The sequence below is a fragment of the Diabrotica undecimpunctata genome, chromosome 9, assembly GCF_040954645.1.
Source record: "Diabrotica undecimpunctata isolate CICGRU chromosome 9, icDiaUnde3, whole genome shotgun sequence".
NCBI classification, from domain to species: Eukaryota; Metazoa; Arthropoda; class Insecta; order Coleoptera; family Chrysomelidae; genus Diabrotica; species Diabrotica undecimpunctata.
In genome coordinates, this window is record NC_092811.1 from 82,954,925 (window position 1) to 82,977,517 (window position 22,593).

Consider the following 22,593-nt stretch of genomic DNA (forward strand, 5'->3'; position numbering starts at 1 on the left):
GCTAATGTAAAGGTCTTTATTTATCTTCTTTGTCTTTATTCGTCTTTATATTTAAAAATCATTAATGACTAATTCTAGTTTGGAGTGTATTATAAAATGTGTATAATGAAATGGTATGGACAGAACCTTCCATACCATTAGAGAACGTTCCAGAGTTAAGGAACTTTGAAATCTTAGTTGTATATAACTGTACTAAAGTATGTATTTTTTATTGTTACAGATGGCTAGTGAATTGTTTGATAAGTTATCTGAATATTCTTCCAATTATAAGGCCGTTAACTTGCCAGACATGGTTAGTTTTTTTGTTAACGAACAAGAAGAATCTCTTGGCAACGACGACAGAGCCGTTAGTCAGTTTATATGTGATTTTCTGAAAGACCCGCAACGGGAAGTTCAAGAACCTTTTTTAACAATACCCGAATTTCTAGACTTTCTGTTTTCCAAACAAAATGATCTGTGGGATCCCAAGAAAAATACTGTGTATCAAGATATGTCTCAACCGTTATCGCATTATTGGATATCTTCTTCTCATAACACGTAAGTTTTAACAGATAAATAATTACTTAATATAACTTAAATATTATTTTCGTGGCTTTAAAATTAAAGAAAATGATTTTTTCTATTTTTTTTTTAAGGAAAAATTATAGCTAAAGATGTTATACAAAAAATACAATCATAAATAAGTATATGCTTTTTTAAGAAATTAATTTTAAGTTGAAAAGCCTCTTTAGGGACAATTCTTTTAAAGTTTGTACTGGTTATGAAGATTTTTTTCTGCAAAAAAAAACTAATACTTGACTTAAATATTGCAATAAAATATCTTGCACTCAAAAATATTGAACAGGTTACTATATTCTTCTTCTTGTAGTTATTTCTTCTATCGGAGGTTGTCTATCATCACAGCTATCCGTACCTTATTGGCGGCTGCTCTGAAAAGATCTACTGAGGTGCAACTATACCACTCTCTTAGGTTTCTTAGCCAGGAAATTCTTCGTCTTCCTATAGATCTTTTACCCTTATTTTACCTTGCATTATGAGCCTTAAGTTACAGTTCTTCGAAATGTGGTGTTACAGGAGGATGCTTAGAATAGCGTGGACACAGAAGAAAACTAACACGGAAGTATTGCGAGAAATGGGCAAAGAATGCGAAATAATAAACACAATAAAAATAAGAAAGTATAATAATATATAGTATATTGTTCTGAAGCTATTTTCTTGTGGCATTTTAAATTAATTACTATTTAAATGGGAATAAGCCACAATTAAAGGTTAAAATACGTTTATTGACGTTTCAATTTCCACTTCGGAAATCGTTCTCAAAATACAAACATTAGTAAATTAAACAATTTTTTTTTTTATTTACTAATGTTTATATTTTGAGAACGATTTCCGAAGTGGAAATTGAAACGTCAATAAACGTATTATAACCTTTAATTGTGGCTTATTCCCATTTAAATAGTAATTAATATATAGTATATATAATATCTGGAACACGTAATGAGGGGACAGCGATATGAACTGCTGAGGCTGATAATACAGGGAAAGCTAAGAGGATGAAGGAGTATAGGAAGAAGAAGAGTGTCATGGTTGAAGAATTTAAGGGACTGGTTTAAATGCAGTTCTATAGAACTCTTCAGAGCAGCAGTAGATAGAGTAAAGATAGTGATGATGATATCCAATCTCCGATCGGGAGACGGCACTTAAAGAAGATTATGAGCCTTAATATCTCATATTTCGCACCTCTGATAATGGAGCTTAAATATTCCAGCTTTCTTGTTTTGATGTCCTTTATGTTTGATAATCCTTTTGTAGCCGTCGTAACACTTCTGCATTTGTAACTCGTTGGGTCCATGTTATTTTCAAAATCCTTCTATAGCACCACGTCCCAAATGATTGGAACTTCTTTATGTTATCCACTTTTCGTTGTCCAGCTTTCCATTCCATACAAAAAAGTCGAGAACACTTGGCATCTTAAGGCTCTTATCCTCAGCTCCAGAGGAAGGTCTAGATTAACAAATATTGTTTTTATTTTTATAAATGCTTGTCTTGCAATTTCAATGCATGTCCTTATTTCTCTACCTTGGTCATTGTTTTCATTTACCCAGGTTCCCAGATATTTGTCGTTATTCACTCTTTCTACTTGTTTTCCCTCGATATCTAGCCTTCCTACTGTATGTTACTTAGAAATAATTATGCACTTGGTTTTCTTAAGGTTCGTTTGTAGTCCATATTTTATACCGACCTGATATTATCTGTTTACTTAGCGTTGCAGTGCTTCTAGACTTTCTGCAAAAACAGCGGTGTCGTCTGCGAATCTTATGTTGTTCAAGATTTTTCCGTTTATTGATATACCCTGTTGTTCCTCTGATATTGCTTCCTTAAAAACAGTATCGCAGGACAGATTGAATAACAATGGGGATAGCACGCAACCCTGTCTAACACCTCTTTTGATTTCCATAGTTTCTGTATCGATATTTTCGATTCTAACCTTTCCTTTTTGATTCCAGTACAGATTGACAATAACCCGTATATCTCGACTATCCACATTCTTTTCTTTTAACAGTTTTACGAGTTTCTGATGTCGTATTCTATCAAAAGCCTTTTGATAATCTATACAGCAGACATACAGATCCTGGTTCATATCTAGTCGTTTTTGCGCGAGAACGTTAAAAGAGAAAAGAGCCTCTCTCGTTTCTAGATTATTTTTAGGTATTACAATCTTTTTGAGTTTCACGTGCATTCTAGCTATCAGCGGGTTATGGTCTGAGTTGACATCTGCTCCGGGGTATGCTTTTACTGCTTTAATTGAGTTTTTGTATCTATTTTTTACTAATATATAGTATATTTGATTTCTGACAATGCGGTCTTTGTTGTCTAGGAGATCTCCAAGTGTATAACATGGTAATTGGAACATTGTGTTCATTATTGCAAAATGTTCATTTTGACAAAAATCCACAAGTCTATCCCCTCTTTCGTTTCTGCCACCTAGTCCAAATTCCCCAACATATTCGTCAACTTTTCCTCTCCCGACTTTAGCATTAAAGTCTTCCACTACTATTGTAATGTCTTCTTTTTTAATAGATCTTAAAATTGTGTCGTAATAGATCTTAAAACTCCATGTAAAAATGTTCTATCTCCTCTTCATCCTTATCCGCTGTTGGTGCGTATACTTGAATTAAGTTAACTTGTATGTTTGTCTTCAGCTGAACCATTATCACTCTCCGTGAGTGAAGGGAGTGAAGCTTATAACTGATTTATTAGTTGCTGTGTCTTAACAAGATTGCGACTCCATGGCGATGAGCCGGATCGTTGTTTTCAGCATAATACATCATTCCGTTTTTGGTTATAAGTTTGCCGGTGTTTGGCCATTGTACTTCACTTATGCCCAGTATATTTATTTCCATTCTGGTCATTTCTTGTATTAAATTGTCTAATTTTCCTGGCTGGTACAAGCTTCTTATATTCCATGTTGCAAGTCTTATTGGTCTACATTTCTGTATTCTTAGACGTGGAATTTTATTATCTAAACGAGGATTTTGCTTGCTGTCGACCTAGAAGGCCTCGTCTTTTACATGATCTTTTTCTTCCCTGTCGGATCTTGTTTTCCGGATTCCATGATCAGTGACGGTTTGACTGTTTTGCGTATTTGCCATGGTGAATGACTAGGGATGTTCTGTTGAACCTTTAATGCAGTGGTTTCCCCTTGCCTTCTGAATTCTTCTGCCGTTGACCAATTTATTGGTTCTTCCGCATTTGGAGTCGAATTCTCAGGGGATTTCTTATACCGGCAATCACTCGGTCCCTATCTGCGTTAGTCATCAACATTATTGTTGCCCACCTTCTACCACGTGAAGGTGCAGATTCGGATTTTTCCTTCATCGAGATTAAGACCTTTCAGCATTTCCTAATCTCTCCAGAGCTTTAGAAAATAGGTTACTATATATAGACCACAATAAAACCTCTAAAGAACATAGAATGTATTTTAATGCCTTAACTCATTCTTGTTCAATATTTGTTAGACCCATACTGTAACACGAAATTTCAATACTGAACTTAAACTCTTCTATAACGATTATGTCAACTTGAGTTTTTGTATATATATATCTACATCGCTGTGTCTAAAACCAAGGACTACCATGAAGTCTCGTATTTTTATTGTCCAGCACCTCAACGCTTGCTTTGGTCCGTATGAATCATACTCTCCTCTCGAGATTCTCCTATAAATAAAAACATCGCTTTCACCTGTGAAACCCTCTGGTCGTTCCATGTACATCTTTTCTTGTAACTCACCATACAAAAATGCTGTACAGACATCAAACTTAGATCTTCACTGACAATTATACTTAAAACAGATCTTATAGGTCATTATATAGCCGTCTTCAAATCTCGATGGTTTGTTGATCTGGTACTTAATGTGTGCTCTAATATATCAGAAGAACTGTGAACATTATCTTTTAGCACTAATACTCCCAATACACAAGAAAGAGGACAACCAGCAGCAGCTACCGAGGAATAAATATTAGTTACACCATTTATACTCAACGGCTATACTGATTTTAATTATATCTGGTTTATTTGGATTCGTTTCAGTCCCGAATAGCAGAATAACCATTAAAATATTCTAAAAGTTGACGAAAAAAAATTAATCTTGATCTTAAGGATATTTTTTAGGGATTGGTAACACTACAACAACTCTCAAGCCGGTCAAAACTACTAACTAAATGATTTGTTTTGTTTTTATCAATTTAATGACTGAGCTTCGTAACAATATTAAAAACATTTGAATAAACTTATAATTCAACTATTAAACTAAATTAGGAAGTAAATTTGGAATTGACACATCACTAGAGTTTCTTTTTTTTTTTTTTTAATGTTGTAAGTATGTGATTTGTTGTGGAAAACGGTTAGATTGCGCGTTAATTTGTTTATTTTACATTATTACAAAGTCCTTCAATAATGAGTGCAATCCATTCAGCAAATAATTACTTTATTGCCACGTGAATTAGCTCCTTTTTGCACCTTTGTTGAACTTAATTAATTTGATCTTAATATAAAAAAAGTTAATAAAACTCGGCTAATAATGTAACAGGACATTTATTAATTGTAGAAGGGGAACTAGTATATGAGATATATAATATAATACCCTTGTCTTAAAATGGATTGTATTCAACGAACATGTTTCTAACTTTTTAGGTATTTAACGGGTGACCAGTTTTCTAGTGAATCTTCAGTTGAAGCTTATGTTAGATGTTTAAGAATGGGTTGTAGGTGTATTGAACTGGATTGTTGGGATGGTCCTGATGGCTATCCATTCATTTATCACGGTCATACGCTGACGACTAAAATTAAGTTCATGGATGTTATTAAGACAATCAAAGAACATGCCTTCGCTACATCGGAGTATCCTGTTATACTATCTATTGAAGACAATTGTACGTTACCGCAACAAAAGAAGATGGCGTCAGCAATGCAGGTAAATTAATGTGAATATAATATTACTGGATTTGTTATACAGTGTGTACACAACCTAATGTAATATTTACAAAAAAAGTCCATTCAAATAATTCAATTTAGCTGTGTAAGTTAATTAGACGTATAACGGATCCACTATTACTCCAACATGACGTAAAGATACTGTGACGGCACTTGTCTGTTACCAAAAAACTGACTTCAACGATCAGTAGTGACAGACAAAACATTATTAGTAATGTAATGTGGAGGAAGAATATAAATGATTAAACATCGTTTTACAGCTTTATACAACGTGTATTTTTAACTTAGAGGGGAATAATAATTATAACCCTTTTTACATTGACAATTGGCATAACATAATAATATGTTCCTTGGCTTTCTTCTTTTTTTGTCTGTACCTATTATAATATACTACAATACCTCCCCACTATAAGTTTAAACGCACAGGTGGTTATACATTTCTTTTTGGTCTACTTGGAACTGCTGTCACACTTTCTTTGGTCTCTGGTTTCTCAATAACCTCACTAACCACTGCTTCACTTGCTACTTCATTACCAGCCTCTTCAAAATCTCTCGTATCAATATCACTTTGTTTTAACAGTTCCCCTTCTCTTACAGCTGAGAGGTGTCCAACACTGGTACTAATTGTATTATTATTAGTTATATCAGTTAGAATGGTTTCATTAAGACTATCGTAGTTAGAATCAGATCCTTTATCTCGCAAAATCTGGTCTAAAGGTGGCAAAATCTGGTCTAAATGTCTTTTCCAAATTAAACCCTGCTGTGTTAACTTACACAAATATATCCTGTCACCTAAAAATTCATCTATTTTGCCCATGTTTTACGATTAGGATAACGATAATCTCTACAAAGGACTTTATCCCCCACTTGAAAAGTTTCAATTCGTCTATTACTATTTAATTTATTATCAATTAATTTAGAACTCTGATTCTCTCTACATGTCCATAATACATGTCCATCTAATCGGGTTACAAGACTGGAGGGTGATGCACCTATATAGTACAGTGTACTAAATTTATATAATCCAACAATAACTTACTGTCTTAACAAAATTCTCTGCAAACCCATCTGTTGCTGGATGATATGGTGGTGATGTAGACTGTTTAATACCATTATTATGTAAAAACTGTGAAAATTCACCTGATGAAAATTGAGGGCGATTATCTGTAACAACTACTTTAGGTAAACCAAACCGAGCAAAACAATCTCTAAATTTTACATAAGATTCGATGTCTGTAATAAGCTCGTGCATTTGCTTTCATATTGGAAATTCCTTCATGTGTATTGTGCAACTCCAATTGTTTTCGTAACTTTGTTGGCACTACTACTCGAAATCCCCAAACAATCACCCCCTTCTCCACAGATAGTTCTTCTTTTCTATTTAAAAACGGTTTCATTATTTCATCTACTCTCTCCGGGAATCCATATCTAATATAGTTAAACAAACAAGGTAACACTGGATCTGTCCTGGTTTTTACCCTTATCTTGAGGGTATCGATTGGAGCCAACCCTTTTATAAAATGTAGATAATCAACACCTTCCTCTTTTTCACTTACTGTTTTCTCTAGAGGAAGTCGACTCAAAGCATCTGCCTGCACATTGCCAGCTCCTTTAATAAATTTAAAAACATAATCAAATCCTGACAGAAAGAAAGACCAATGCTGTAACCTTGCTGAGACCATTTTGGGGAGACTTTTAAACTCACCAAAAAGTGCCTGCAGGGGTTTTTGATCACTCAAGATTTTAAACTTTCTACCTGCTAAGTAATGATAAAGCTTATGCACTGTCCAAACAATTGCTAAGGCTTCGTTATGGGCCATTGCATAATTTCTCTCTGCCAATGCTGCACCTAACCCGGATTCTGAACTATCACAAACTAGTCTAATAAGTTTATTTTGATCAAAAAGCATTAACACATGACTCGAAGTTATCTCCTTCTTAATAGCATCAAATGAATTTAGACAATTATCTGTCCATAAATATTTGCTATTTTCTAGAAGTTTATATAATGGATTCACCCTATCTGCCCCCATATAGTAAACTTTTCCCCACCTTTCAAAGCAGCAAAAATATCTTCTATTAAAGATACTGGATAATTTGAATCTTTTAAATATTTGTTTATTGTTACCTTATAATTAGCACATATTCTTACTTCCTTACCATTAGGTTTGAGCACAGGTACCAATGGTGTACCCCATAAAGCATTTTCTACTTTCTCTATTACCTCTTCTTTCTCTAATTTAAGCAATTCTGCCTTTACTTTCTCTCTAAATGCAAAAGGAATTTGATGTGGTTTTTGAAAAATTGGCCTAACATCTTTATCCATCTCTAAATGAACTTGCTCACCTATATACCTACTTACCTAATTCATCATTAAAAATTTTCTCATATTTTTTCTTAATAAAACATTTAATTGTGATTTAAAGTCAATTTCATTTATACTTATTGCATTAATCTGGGTACAATTACTAAAACCTAATTCATGATTTCCAATATAGACTTTTGTTTCCCCTATGGATAAATTAAATTTTATAAAGATATCCCTGCCTAACAGTGCCTTAGTAGCTCCCTCCACTATTGTGAATGAAACATTTTCAACTCTATTACCTATTTTAGTTTGTACCTCAATTTTACCTTTTGGTATTACCACTGGTCTATCAAAATACTTTAACCTTTTTCTAACCCTAAGAGGATATTTCGTTGCTGTGAAACTGTGTCGATAAAAGAATAACTGCTTTCTTTTTTGTAGGTACATAGGACACGAATGTGAGATCATTCAACAAATTCGGCAGGAATCTCTTTTTTGTTAGCCCTTAGAGTTCCCGTAATTGTAAGTTGATGTCTTAGCAATTCGGCTAGGGGAATCGAGGTAAAAAAATTGTCTGTAGTAACTCCACGCGCCGATCTAAAATAGGGTCTGACCATATCTAATACTACCCCAAAACCTTGATTCACTTCTCGTTGTTTTTCTATCATTCCAGTGTATATCTCACTGTTCAAAATATAAGCAGTATCAGAGTCCGAACAAACCCAAATTTTTATTCCATATCGACCAGGTTTACTTTTTATATAAACTATAAATGGACATTTTCTTATATTATCTTTTGTTTCTATTATTCTATTTGTTCTTGTGGAGGGGTCATCAAATCTTATGTGTCTGTAGATCATCTTGAATCTATTTCGAGACATTACAGCAGTAAAAAATGGTTGTTTGAATAGTTCATTTTCGGCCCACATTTCCGCCAAATGAAGTTTTCTTCCGTGATTCCTTCCACTGGCTATAAGTACTGCAATAAAAGCGTATAATTCAGTAATTTTAATATTTTTTCAAACCATTTGATTAGCATGATATTCATTAAATTTTTCAGTATAACTTCTCCGTGTCGATTTATGTGCGTGTTTATTTTAGCTAGCATATTCTCATTTATATAGCATTGGAATGCTTCTTTTATTGAAGTAAGAGCCATACTAAAACAAATTGCGAATTTATCAAAACGTTTGTTTATTTTCAAAATGTATACTCACCTATTATTTTGTAAATCTTCACGACAATTTACTATATTATAAGCCCTGCGTCTTATAGGTGCAGGTGGTTGTGTTTTCCATTCATATCCAGATTTTAATTTTACTATTTCGGCAACTGGCTCAAAAGTAGATTTTTCGCTTTCGTTTTCAAGGGCTTTAATTTCATCTAGAACTATTTCTTGTTCTTCGACATTGTCCGTACTTTCTGATTCACTATCACTAAGCTCGCATTCATCGTCACTATTATCACTTTCTTCTAAAATTCTACGTAATTCCTCTTCAGTATAATATTTACGTCGCGCCATTTTCTCCGAAATACACACATACGTGAAGCAAAGCAAAGTAAAGACTAACAGTAATCTAAAAATAGAATATTGTTTATGTGTTTAGCTGGCCGACGACAGGAATATACGTATATGATTTCAATATATAGCAGGCCGTGCGTAGTAAGTAATTAATTTCAATTTTAGTAGAAAATTGAAATTTAATCTAATATTTTTATAAAAAAAGGATTTAGTAATTTATTTTCTAAGATTACCTGGAGAAACAAAAAAAAATAAAAATATTTTAAAAAGTTATAATAACAAAACCGCATCTGGGGTACCTAAAATACCCCGCACGGGCACGGAAAGGTTAATTTAATCAAACTTGGTTTTAACTCTACCATCGAAAAACGTTGATTATACATACTAAAAGGAATGTAAGAAACACCAGCTCCTGTATCTATTTCCAAAACAATAGGTTGCTGATTTATTAAAACGGTTATTGACATTGGTTTAATATAAGCCTCAACATTATAAACATCCACCTGCAGCATCCTCACCATACCATCTATTTCTGAGGTATTGTCCTCAGCATCTACATTATCAGTTTCTATGTATTCTATAAAATTGTTTTCCCTAACTTTACATGCTGCCGCAATATGCCCTACTTTTTTACGTTTATTACAAATAAATTTTCTAAACTTACACATTTTAAAATCATGATCTATGGCCTCGACGTTTTTCTTCTACATCGATCACGATAGAACCTACAACACATTTTCCATAGCGTTCATGCTGACAAAACCGTTTATAATAAAAAGGTCCTGAGAAATGATCAAACCATTCAGTTGTTACTCAGGTATGAGCAATAGCTACACCCAAAACTCCGAGTATGTTTTTGTGTTTTAACCATGTCTTATAAATAACTAGCTTTGACTCAGCAGTTATCCAATAGGATACAGTGAACTTTGCCAATCATACAGGAGTTATACTAGAACTAGAACACTAATAAATAGAACAAGAACATATTTTGAGGATCTTAAATCAAATTGGTGTGTATGTGTGTGTAAGGAGGTCGCGAAGCGCAATATTATGACACCTCATCCCGTTGGCACCACTTAGCCTGTCCTACTCAATCTTTATCTTCACCTCCAAGTTTGTACACACCGGCAATCTGAGCAACTTCACTGAATCAACCCCTGTAATCAACCCCAGTGGAAGGTGAAGTCAGGGCTGACGAAGCAGGGAGTTTTGGTACTCCGATGAATAGGGGGTTGAGCGAAGGGCTAACAGTTCTTCCTTGTAACTCAATTGTTGCAACTATAATTGCTAATGAGACAACATGACGGATTTAACAACTAGGAATTCAGCTAAGAAAAATGGAAATGATCATAAAATTAAAATTTGGAACCTGGATAGTGCGAACTCCCTCACATGCAGAATTTATGATTAGTTTAGCAGAATAACTTGGAAAATACGTAGTTGCAATATTGGCAATGTAGGAAATCAGATGGAAAAGTCACGGAGAAATTAAATAAGTTCTCACTACACTATTCCGGAAACGAAACCTGACAAGGTGAAAGAAGTGTAGAGGACTGTAACTAAAAAACTGAGAAAATCTATTATCGCGTTTACACCAATATCAGAATTTGGATCATAAGACTCAAAGGTAAATTGCATAAGGCGATGATATAATGGTCAATGTATATGCACCCACGGAGGATGTTAGGAAGAAGAGTTAATAAGGTTCTATAAAGATCTACAGTAAGTAAGTGATAAAATATAAAGACACGATGCTGTTATAACATTAGGCAATTTTTGGGAACCTTTGTAAACATATTTGGTAAACATGGTTTACAAACTGAAACCAGTCAAAATGGACTTAGAGTAGCACAATTCGAGTCGAGTTTCCAGCGTTTTAAATAGAACCCCTTAGCTAAGGTATCCTTAACAAAGGTATCCATGGTCCTCAAGGTTAGGGGTTAGATGTGGTTCTAACCCTATCCTGTAAAAAATTAAACGTAACTAAAATTCAAAGAATTTAACCGAACAGAACCTACGATGACAATCAGGCGATATTAGGGATAAAATTAAAATTACATACTTGAAATATCCGTAAATTGTACAGAGTCTAAGCGTTCCAAATACTTCAGAGAATTTTACGACAATATAAGATTAATATAATAGCTCTGAAGGAGAATAGATGGACGGGTATGAACATATTGAATATAAATTCTACTACAGCTGCTACCCGAGTGAACATATATTCGGAACAGGTTTCATAGTCCATAGTTCAAAAAATGTCAAGGGTCTTGTAATAGACATTAAAGCGTACTCAGAAAGATTATGTAAGAGAAACATCTTTTTCTTCTGGTGCACTCCATTATTGGAGGTTTGCTTAAAAATTGTTGAACGTTCATGCCCGTCCAAGTTCTGATATTGCGAAGCCAAGACATTGCTCTTTTGCCTACTCCTCTTCGGCCCTTTATCTTCCCTTCAATTATTAATCGTAGCAGGTTAAATTTGTCTTCCATGTTTTCTGCTATTAGAACGGTAACGTCTGCATACCTGATATTGTTAATATATTCACCGTTTATTTTTATACTATTGTAGTAGTGTAGTTGAAATATTTTAAGGTTGCTTCTTGGTTCCAATACAGGTTTTGAATTATACGGAGATCTTTTGTAGTCATTTTTTTAATTTTCTGTAGTTCATACAACAATTTTTCATGCTGGACTGTATGAAAAACCTTCTGGTAGTCGATGAAACAAATATATATATTTTTTTGGCGATCGAGGCATTTTGAATAAGTGTTTGAGTCGCAAACAGCGCCCCTCTTATTTCCAAGACCTTTCTACGCCTGTGAGCTTTTAACTGCATTAATTGTTTTGCTAAAAACTCGAAGCCAAACTGCGAAGATGGAAGAAGTATTAGTTCATTAATAGAAAGTAATAAGAGAATTAAATGTTGGGCAAAAGGATTTCATTTGTATGCCAAATACTGCTTTAAGCCACAATTAATTGTAATGAAAATTACATTTTTAAGTTATGTTTGACGTTTCTATTTCCACTGCGGAAATCGGTTTCACAAAAAAAAAATTTCGTTTTCAATATTTTTTTGAAAAGGATTTCCGGAGTGGAAATCGAAACTCCAAGCATTAGTTAAAATGTTAATTTGCATTGCAATTATTTGTGGCTTAATCTAATATAAACATAATATTTAACTTAGATATGACACAAGAAAACAGTTTCAGAGCTCTGTTAGGCTTTCACCACTTTGTTTAATTAACTTCTTAATATTAAATTAATGATTTTCCATTTTTGAGTTTGTTGATTGCATACCTAATCTTCAAGATTGTGGGGACTTCTTCCCTGTGGTCGTTAATATCTTAAGAATGAATTTCTATCATTTCTTTATTGACCTTGTTTAATCGTCATTTGAAATTTTCTCCCCATTCCTTCAGTATTTCTTCTTTGACATTTATTATTGTTCTGTCTTTAATTCTACACCTAACTAGTCTAGGTATAAAATCTTTTCGCATTTTATTTAGGTTCTGCTAAAATTTTCTCGTCTCTGGTCTGTTGTGAGTTTCCAGTTCTTGCATTTATCTTCGTGTTTCTTCTCTTTTCTCTTGCTTTATCTCATTTCTCTTCTTTTATTACCCATTTTCAGTGAAGTTGCTCAGATTGCCGGTATGTACCAACTTGGAGGTGAAGATAAAGATTGAGTAGGACAGGCTAAGTGGTACCAACAGGATACGGTGTCATAATATTGCTCTTCGCGACCTCCTTACACACCCATACACATCAATTTGATTTAAGATCCTCAAAATATGTTCTTGTTCTATTTATTAGTGTTCTAGTTCTAGTATAACTACTGTATGATTGGAAAAGTTCACTGCATCCTATTGGATAACCGCTGAGTCAAAGCTAGTTATTTATAAGACATAGTTAAAACACAAAAACATACTCGGAGTTTTGGGTGTCGCTATTGCTCATACCTAAGTAACAACTGAATGGTTTGATCATTTCTCGGGACCTTTTTATTATAAACGGTTTTTCCAGCACGAACGCTATGGAAAATGTGTTGTAGGTTCTATCGTGATCGATGTAGAAGAAAAACGTCGAGGCTATAGAATGAGTGGAATGCGCACTACCAGTAGATTACTTTTCCAAGCAACAGTCCATCAAGTATAGATCATGCTTCTTCTTCTTAAGGTGCCGTGCATTTCTGTGTAGGCGTCCACCGTACATCGTCTTGTCAGGTGAGATGTTAAATAGTCAGGATTAAATAATTCTGTTTTTAGCAGCATTGCGAAGCATTTCAGAGCTGTGGATTCCTGTCCATTGTCGAATATTGCGCAGCCATGACATTTTTTTACGTCCCAGACCTCTCCTACCCTCTATCTTCCCTTCGAGTGTCAGTTGCTAAAAAGTATATCTTTCTCCTCGTAATATGTGTCCCAAGTATGCAGTCTTCTTACTTTTTACATAACTAAAAAGTTCCCTATCCTGTAAGCCCGCTCTTCTGAGTACTTCCTCATTTCTGACCCTGTCCGTCCATGATATTCTAAGCATTCGACGCAGGCACCACATTTCAAACACTTCAAGTTTGTTAATGGAACTGGCCTTTAACGTCCATGCTTCCATTCCGTACAAGAGAACAGGCCACACGTAACACTTAATCATCTTGTATCGGAGGTTGAAGTCCAATTTGCGACCAGTCAGAAACTTACGAAGCCTCAAAAAAGCATTTCTGGCTTGTTCAACTCTGCCCTTTATTTCATTCTCGGGGTCCCAACCCTCGTTCAGCAAACAACCCAAGTATTTAAATTGTCTGACCTGTTCGATTTCTTCTCTAGAGACATATATCTTTGCGTTGGGGTAATCATTTCTACTTATAATCATTGTTTATGTCTTAATATTTATTTTCAAACCCCGAGCTTTACTTGCAAGAGTTAGATCATTTAAAAGGCATTGAAGATCTTCGATGTTATCTGCCACTATGGCTGTATCATCGGCATACCTGATGTTATTAATAAATATGCCGTTAACTTTAATACCCTTATTAGAGTCAGCCACTGCTTCTGCGAAGGCTTTTTCTACGTATAAATTGAACAGCATTGGAGACAGTATACAACCTTGCCTTACTCCTTTTTTAATGGAGAAATCTTCTGTTTCGTTGAAATTTTGAAAACGTACTGTTGCTGTCTGGTTCCAATACAGATTGGCGATAATTCTTATATCCTTGTCGTCCAATCCCAACTCTTGGAGGTCTTCGATGAAACAGACAAAAACATACTTTCTTTGATCTAAACAATTCTGTATTAATGTTTGCATACTAAAGATCGCTTCTCTCGTGCCAAGTCCATTTTTGAAACTAAACTGACTCCATCCACTGACCTCTTCAGATTTCTTAAACAATCTAGTGTGCAGTATTCTCAGGAAAAGTTTTAAAAAATGACTTGTTAGGCTTATTAGTCGGTGGTCCTTGCAGAAGTTCGCACGTGGTGTTTTTGGTAGGGCGATAAATGTAGAGCGAAGCCAATCTTTTGGAATCTGGCCCGTATCGTAAATGTCGTTAAAGTGTTTGACAATGATGTCTAGGTTTTCGTCATTAAGTAACTTGATTGTTTCTGCGTACATATCATCTGGTCGTGGGGTTTTGTTACTTTTTAATAGTTTGATAGCGTGTACAATTTCAGCTTTCAAAATACGTGGGCCATACAAATGGTCTCCCTGTTGTGGTTGTTTTTGTGTTCTGTCATCATTGAACAAATTGGCTGTGTACAATTTCCAAGTATTAAGTATATCGCTAGGGTCCGTTATTAGTTCATTTTGGTCATTATGTATACCAGTGACTTGTTTTTTCTTGAAGATACCAGCATTTTCCTTAATTTTCTTGTGAAGATTGAAGCTGTCGCCGAGTTTATATAGGTTTTCAGCCTCGGTGCAAAGTGTAGTTACCCAGATCTCCTTCGCCGCTATAATTTCTTTACGAATTTGACTGTGTATATTTTGGTACCCTACTTGGTCCTGTCTAATCTTACACTGTCTGCGTTGTTCCATCATCTCTAATATTTCTTCTGTCATCCACTCATTCTTGGTAGTTGTTTTACTCTCGAGTAGAAAAGTGTTGTTCACCTCACCAAATGATTATTTTATGGTGGTCCATGACTTTTCAACATCATCCTCAGTTGCCATATTAGAGAACCTATTGTTTATTTCCTCTGTGTACGCTTCACTTGTTTCTTTGTTTTTGAGTTTTCTAATGTTTACTGATACTTTAATGTTTACTGTTTAATATTTGCTACTAAGGGATTGTGGTCGGATCCTATGTCTGCTCCAGGTAATGCAGATACCTTAGTAATAGCATTCCTGTACCTTCTATTTATTTTCACATAATCTATTTGGTTCCTTATAATTCCCTGATGTCCGTCTAAAGGCGACTTCCATGTGTAAAGCCTCCTGGGTGGTAACTTATACCAAGTATTCGTTATGACTAGATCTTTGTCTTGGCAGTACTGTATCAGTCTGTCCCCTCTGTTGTTTCTCTGACCAAGGCCATATTTTCCAACTACGTGATCTACGGCTCCTTCCCCAATTTTTGCGTTAAAGTCTCCTAATACGATAGATCATGCAATTACTTGTATATATTCTAAGTTGACATGAAATATAACATTTAACATTTATTTTATCACCGTCTAGATGGTTTTTGTTGTAATTATTAATTGAGTAAACGTGAATGATTTGCAGCATTTTGATGAATGTTTTTTATTTTATTGACTCGTGTATACTATGTACACTGTATAAAACTTACTACGATAATACTAATCTATACAAAAACCATTTTAGGAAGTTTTCGGTGACATGCTCTTAACCCAGCCAGTCGAAAGTGGAGAAACCAAGCTTCCTTCACCCTATGCCCTTCGCAAAAAAATCATTTTAAAACACAAAAAACTTCCAGAAGGTCAAGACGAAAGTTCCTTTTTAGTTAGGAACGATGCCACCGACATGGACCTTCGAAACTCGTGCAAAAACGGAATTATGTACCTAAAAGACTGCGTAGATAAGGAGTGGAATCCACATTTTTTCGTTTTGACCCAAAGTAAACTTTTCTATTTTGATAGTTATAAGTTGAATCAAGAATCTGAAAAGTCCGAAGACGAAGAAGATAGTGGATCGTTTCAAGGGCCAAAAAATGTTCCTAATGAAGAACTGCATTTTAGTGAAAAATGGTTTCATGGGAGGTTACCTAAAGGTAGAGAAGAAGCCGAACAGTTATTGAGAGCTTATTCCCACTTAGGTACGTATTATTATGCTTATTATTGATGTATTTACCATCATAGTTCAAATTAAACAAACACTTTCTGCATTAAAACCAGCATTAGAATTATTCTGTAATTTGTATGTTGAATATATAGAGCTGATAATGTATTACCGAGAGTTTATTCAATAATTTTTGTTAAAATGGAAAATCAGACATAGATGATCATGTTTTCTATTTTCAAATGTGTCTTTAGGCATGAATCATGTTAGCAATGCTCAGCTAATACTCTGGAGTTACGTCCAAGCAACTAATACATTTTTTTATATCTGATTCCAAACTCTTGTCTTTTCTTTTAATATGTGATATCCATCTGAATCTTCCATCAAGATTGAAGATATAGAAGGGTAATATTTTAAAAAATGGTTCAATATTGTGTACTTATCTTCCTCTGTCATATCCATAATTGCCCCTTTCACAAAAATCACGAATTATAAAAATAAAAAAATTTTAAATCTTACAAAAAAGTCTAGTAAAACCTCACTACTAAACGCAGCTAAAACATGTTACAAAGTGTGTTTTGTAAAATTTGTTTGCTAAGGCTATTTGAGAGGATGGCGCGACACGACGTTACTTACAACTACTTGGATTAGGGACAAGAATGGGCCCGAAATGCTAGTATTTGAAATTTCCATTTTTGGCCAGTTTTTTAGGTAAAATACCTCTGTGTGTACTTCGGCACATATTCGAGTCTATATAAAATTAAGTTTGAGAGAAACAATCGAAATTATAGGTATTTTGGCTTGAGCCTTGGCCTACTTCAAAATATTCTTCAATATTTCCCTATCCAGTGCCTGCTTTCTACATTCCCTCACTTCAATCTTTTTTAAATTTGTCTGCACAACGACAAGATATCTGCGTTTTGGTTGCTCCCTTGTTCTTCCGGTCAGTCTATTTATCATAGTTATTTTGGCAGGAGAATCACTTTCATCCATTCACATAACGTGGCCCACCCATCTTAGACGGTTTATTTTGTTGGTTTTCACGATATCTGCATCATAAAAGGTCTATGGAGTTCGGAATTATATCGGCGTTTCCATACACCCTGTTCGTTTACTCCTCTCTATATGGTACTCAATACTTCACTTTAAAAGATTCGTAGTAACTCTTCATCTCGCATCGTCATTGCCCATGTTTCCAATCCGTAAGTGAGCACTAGGCGTAGTATTGTTTTATAAAGTTTTCACTTTGCTGCTTTTTAATAGCAAAGATATTAGTCATTCTGCTAGTTGCAATTATTCTCTGATCAGACAAATACACAATCCTATCCCTAATACAAAATTAACGGATAATTAAGAGAAGAAAATACGATAAGGAAACATACGGGGTCACTTGCTTCTCGTCTAGGGGCCTATAAAGACATTTTTAGTAGACAAACAAAACTGGGCAATGGATAAGGTGTTATAACATTTAGGATAAACGAATGATGCAAATCTAAACTTGAAATCCACACGATCATGAAAAGTTTCATGCTCGCGTACAAATCTTATAGGATCGTGAATGTGTCTGACAAGAAATATATAATGATATTGTATATTTGGTGTGAGCCTGTAGCCAGCAGAGACTGGATATTGAATGGGGCATACATATTAAACTTTTGTATAGAGAGTGGGAATGCTGTTGAAACTTAGGACATTCAAAAAAGATGTTTCAAGATCACCCAGTTTACCGCAATGTTTCAATTATCGTCTTCATTCACATTTATTTATTCAACAGATCTAAGAATATTTTTGCTGATTTTGTTGTTTTCACTGTATATGGGTATTATTACTTCAGTTTTATGCAAGGGAACAATGTGGTCTAAGTTTTTGTTTACTGTGGTCAAATCCTTTGAAAACATAGGATTATTCTGGAAAGCAGTGCACAAAGGCGGAGATGGATTCTTAAACCAATATTTGTGAGTGAGATCTGATTCGTTAAGCTGACATTTGTTGCTCTTGGCATACTTCTCGCTCTTACTTGAGGGCCTAGGTCAAAATAACAGCAGTTAGCTACATATATGCTTGTTATTATTTCTTTGGATGTGTTGTTTTTGCAATCCACCAGTGACCCTAAATAGCAGTATTCTTCCATTGTTTCTATAGTTTCATGTTACACCTCTAAGTTATTTTGTTGCGTTCTGATAGATCCGGCATGTATTTAGTTTTCTGGATGTTAATTATAAGTCTTGGTTTACATTACATTTGGTTCTTAAGAGCGCCAGGTGATAAGTGACCTGCCCAGCGCAATGTTTGTATTTTTGCATAATTTGCTATAGAGGATTCTTTGTAATATTGATGTACATACCATTGTCACATACCCAATATTGTTCCTAATATCCTTCTTTCAATAGTAATAATAAGGTGTATTGTTTTTCTGTCATGATCCATGTTTCTGCGCCATATGTTGCTATTGATCGTATGATTGTTTGATATATTTTGAACTTTACTTCCCTATGAATCTCTTCAGATTAATACCCTTGCGGCAGGGAGAAATATACTTCAATCTCTCAATATCAGTCTCCTGTTTATGATCCACGTAAACACCATATATCTCACACAGAGATGCCTCTGTAGTTTTTTTAGTTGAGTTTGTCCCCCTATGAAATCTATCTATCAGTGTGTGTCCTCAAATTTTAAGAATTTCAGCAGGTATGTGTCAGTACCTGCGACTTTATTATTCTTCAGTGCTTTAATGGAATCCATTATTTCCTGTCATGTGGACGGGTATATTAATTCAATACTTATGGGCCGTATTTGCCCTGCTCCCTCGAATTAGTTTTTCCAGCCTGCTTTTATTGCAGCATTATTCCTGATAATGTGTCCTTCACTATTTCTAAAAAGATTATTGCGTGGTTTATATCACACTCTGAATTGTTTCAAGAATTTATATGCTCCTTTAGTGTCACCCTGATTGAAATCTTCGTCCATTTTTAGTATTTGGTCGTTTTCGTATCCCCTCTTCTTTCTTCTGGATATTTTCTCTGCCTTTCTTCGTTCTTCTTCAAATTTTTCGCGCCTTTCTAGTGTTGTTTTTGAAGTATACTGCATGTATAGTTCATTCCTTTTGTCTACTGCTTGTTAACATTCTTAGCTTAGCTAATGTTAACATTAGCCGTTATTTATATGTTTACCTCTTAATCTTGTTCCATTGTTCTTGTATTGTTTCCTTTCTCTGTTCTAAGAGCTCTGTATTCAATTATTTTCGCAATCTCTTTTCTATTTTTGGATTTTTCAGGTTGTCCATGTTTAATTTTTTAGTTTTTGGGTATTTGATCTTTTCCTGTCTGTTTATACGGCACCTAAATTTCATTTGTAATAGAAAGTGATCCAAACCGTGTACTACCTCCCTCCTAGCTCTTACCTCCAATACGTTTGTTGTCGCTTTGCTGTCTATTAACATATGACCTATCTTGTTGGCTGTTTGACCATTCGGTAAAAGCCATGTGGCCTTATGGATGTCTCATTTAGGGAGAAACTTTTCTTTTTCTTATATGTCCTTTTATTCTGTAGGGCAGTAAATGTTGATAAAATTGTAATAATAAAGAACTTTGATGTAATTCGTAATTTACACATTCTTTAACTTAACGGCTGAAAGTCAAGCCATTCGGTTCCTTGAATTGCCGCTATTCCATATTTGTTGCCTAAGTCGTCGCCGGTCAATCTATTCTTTACTCCGAGGCTGATCTGTTGATTCCGTAACTGTAGTCTTTTTCCAGGAATGAGTAGTTGGCTCTTCGCCCGACCCCCTTTTCGGTCCATTTCTCCACCATTTCTCGTCGGCTCTGATCCGACTTTCCACTGGGGGTTCGTTACCCAATCTCCGGTAAGGTTGCTCAGGTTTGCCAGAGTTTACACAGTGAACTCTGGCAAAGAGTGATTAAGCCACACCTCTTAAAGGGTGAGATATGGAGCGAGAAAAAACAATTTCTGTTTAAATTGCAAAACTGATTAAAAATAATTTAAAAATTTATGAAAATTATTCATTTCTTTGTTTTCAGGTGATGGCACTTTCTTAGTAAGAGCAAGTGTCACATTTGTGGGTGAATACTGTCTTTCGTTTTGGCGAAACGGTCAAGTGAATCACTGCAGAATCCGTTCCAAGCAAGACAAACAGATAAAAAAGTACTACCTCATAGAAGCAAAATATTTCGACAGTTTATACAGTCTCATCACCCACTACCGAACAACACCTCTAGTCACAGCGGATTTTTCGATAACTCTACAAGAACCAGTGCCACAACCGAATCTTCACGAGAACGAAGAATGGTATCACAAGAATACGGGAAAAAATCAAGCAGAAGAAATTTTGAAGAGGAATAAAACTGAAGGAGCTTTTCTAGTCAGGCCCAGTGAGAATGATACTAATTGTTACACTATTAGTTTTAGGTAAGACATTCCATTTAAATATCTTAAATAAATACGTATGTTATTTTTTGAATGTATTCGTTTGGGATATGATAAAACTTGCGGTAAGACAACTTTACAAAAAAAACAAAACTGAAGTAAAATTAGGACAAAAACTGTCAGATGAATTCGCGGTGTCAGGTTTAAAACAAGGTTGTTCGAATTTACATCGACTAAGCTTTAAAGGGATTAAGAAGAAAATGCGAAAATATGAGGGTAAAATTAGAAAACGATCATTATATATATATATATATATATATATATATATATATATATATATATATATATATATATATATATATATATATATATATATATATATATATATATATATTTGTTTGGAAAAGCTTGTCCACTTCTAGAATTGTACCACTTTACTGTAGAATCTCCGAAATATACATAGTCGTCGGACTTTGTATAAAATATATGCTGTACATTGTTCGAATTTCAATAAGTCTTCTTCTCATGTCGCCGTCTCCTTTCGAAGGTTGGCGATCCAAATGGCAATTGTAGCTTTGTAAACTGCTGCGCGAAAGATTTCTGCGAATGAGCGGTCAAACCATCTCCTCAGGTCTTTCAGCCACGAGTTCTGGCGTCTTCCTACTGATCTTTTGCTCTGTACTTTTCCTTTCAGTATAACTTGAAGTAATTCGTATCTTTCGCCTCTCAACACATGACCTAAGTATTGCATTTTCCTCTCTTTGATTGTTCTTAGTAATTCTTTTTGTTTACACATAATATACATATAGTTATAGTTTATACATATAGTTTACACATACAATAAGTAGCCATGCTTTAAAGTTTGGGAGAATATGACAGATATCGATTCATATCAATGTTTACGATTATTTCCCATTTCTTATTAAATAAAACCAAACATCAATCAGGTTATAAATCCATAATTAATTAGGGCTTCTGACTTCTGGATTGTAGGATTAAATCATTTTAAATTATCATATACATCTCTTCAAAATCTGAAATATTTCACTGTTATCTGTATTATACTGATGTACCTATCTCTTGAAGCTTTAAAATGTTTTACTAACATTATCACTCTATTGCAGAGCAATTTTTTTTTATTATTTATATTTTAGTTTGGCACAGCTGTTTATCATATTGTCGATTCGAAAGATATATATATATATATATATATATATATATATATATATATATATATATATTTAATTAATTTTCATTAACAAAAAATATATATCATTCCCTTGCTTTTCTTAGATACGTCTCAATAAGATTCAATAATACATGAACAATATAATATAATTAAATAAAGAAAATCAAAATAATATTTCCCTTTACTGGGACTTAAATTCATTCGTTTTTTACCAATGAACCTTAACGACATAAAGATTCATACGACCTACTGAAGTTGTCTGCGCTTGCGTTCTGGCTTAAACAGAACCTCACTTTTAACTATATAAAAATCAAAAATTTAGTTATTGCCGACAATTCAAAGAATTACCTCCTTTTAAATGTAGTTGCATTGGGTTTTTCGATTAACCTTGGGTAAGCCTTTACGTGTCAAGTTCGAAGCTACCATACATTTCAATCCTTATAAAAAACTTTTTTTTGCACATAGTAACAAA

General features: G+C 34.3%; 1 protein-coding gene across 3 annotated transcripts in view; it reads left to right on the forward strand.

The window, feature by feature from the left end:
- Positions 1 to 22,593, forward strand: part of LOC140450190 (1-phosphatidylinositol 4,5-bisphosphate phosphodiesterase gamma-1-like) — a 196,276-nt gene that overhangs the window by 29,281 nt on the left and 144,402 nt on the right. For all 3 annotated transcript variants that reach the window (XR_011951982.1, XM_072543651.1, XM_072543649.1), the window contains exons 5-8: positions 221 to 537; positions 5,194 to 5,473; positions 16,136 to 16,586; positions 20,587 to 20,974. Coding sequence is in view for 2 of the 3 variants with exons in the window: in XM_072543651.1 (XP_072399752.1) it covers positions 221 to 537; positions 5,194 to 5,473; positions 16,136 to 16,586; positions 20,587 to 20,974 (1,436 nt within the window). In the remaining variant the exon portion in view is untranslated. The remainder of the gene's footprint in view (positions 1 to 220; positions 538 to 5,193; positions 5,474 to 16,135; positions 16,587 to 20,586; positions 20,975 to 22,593) is intronic.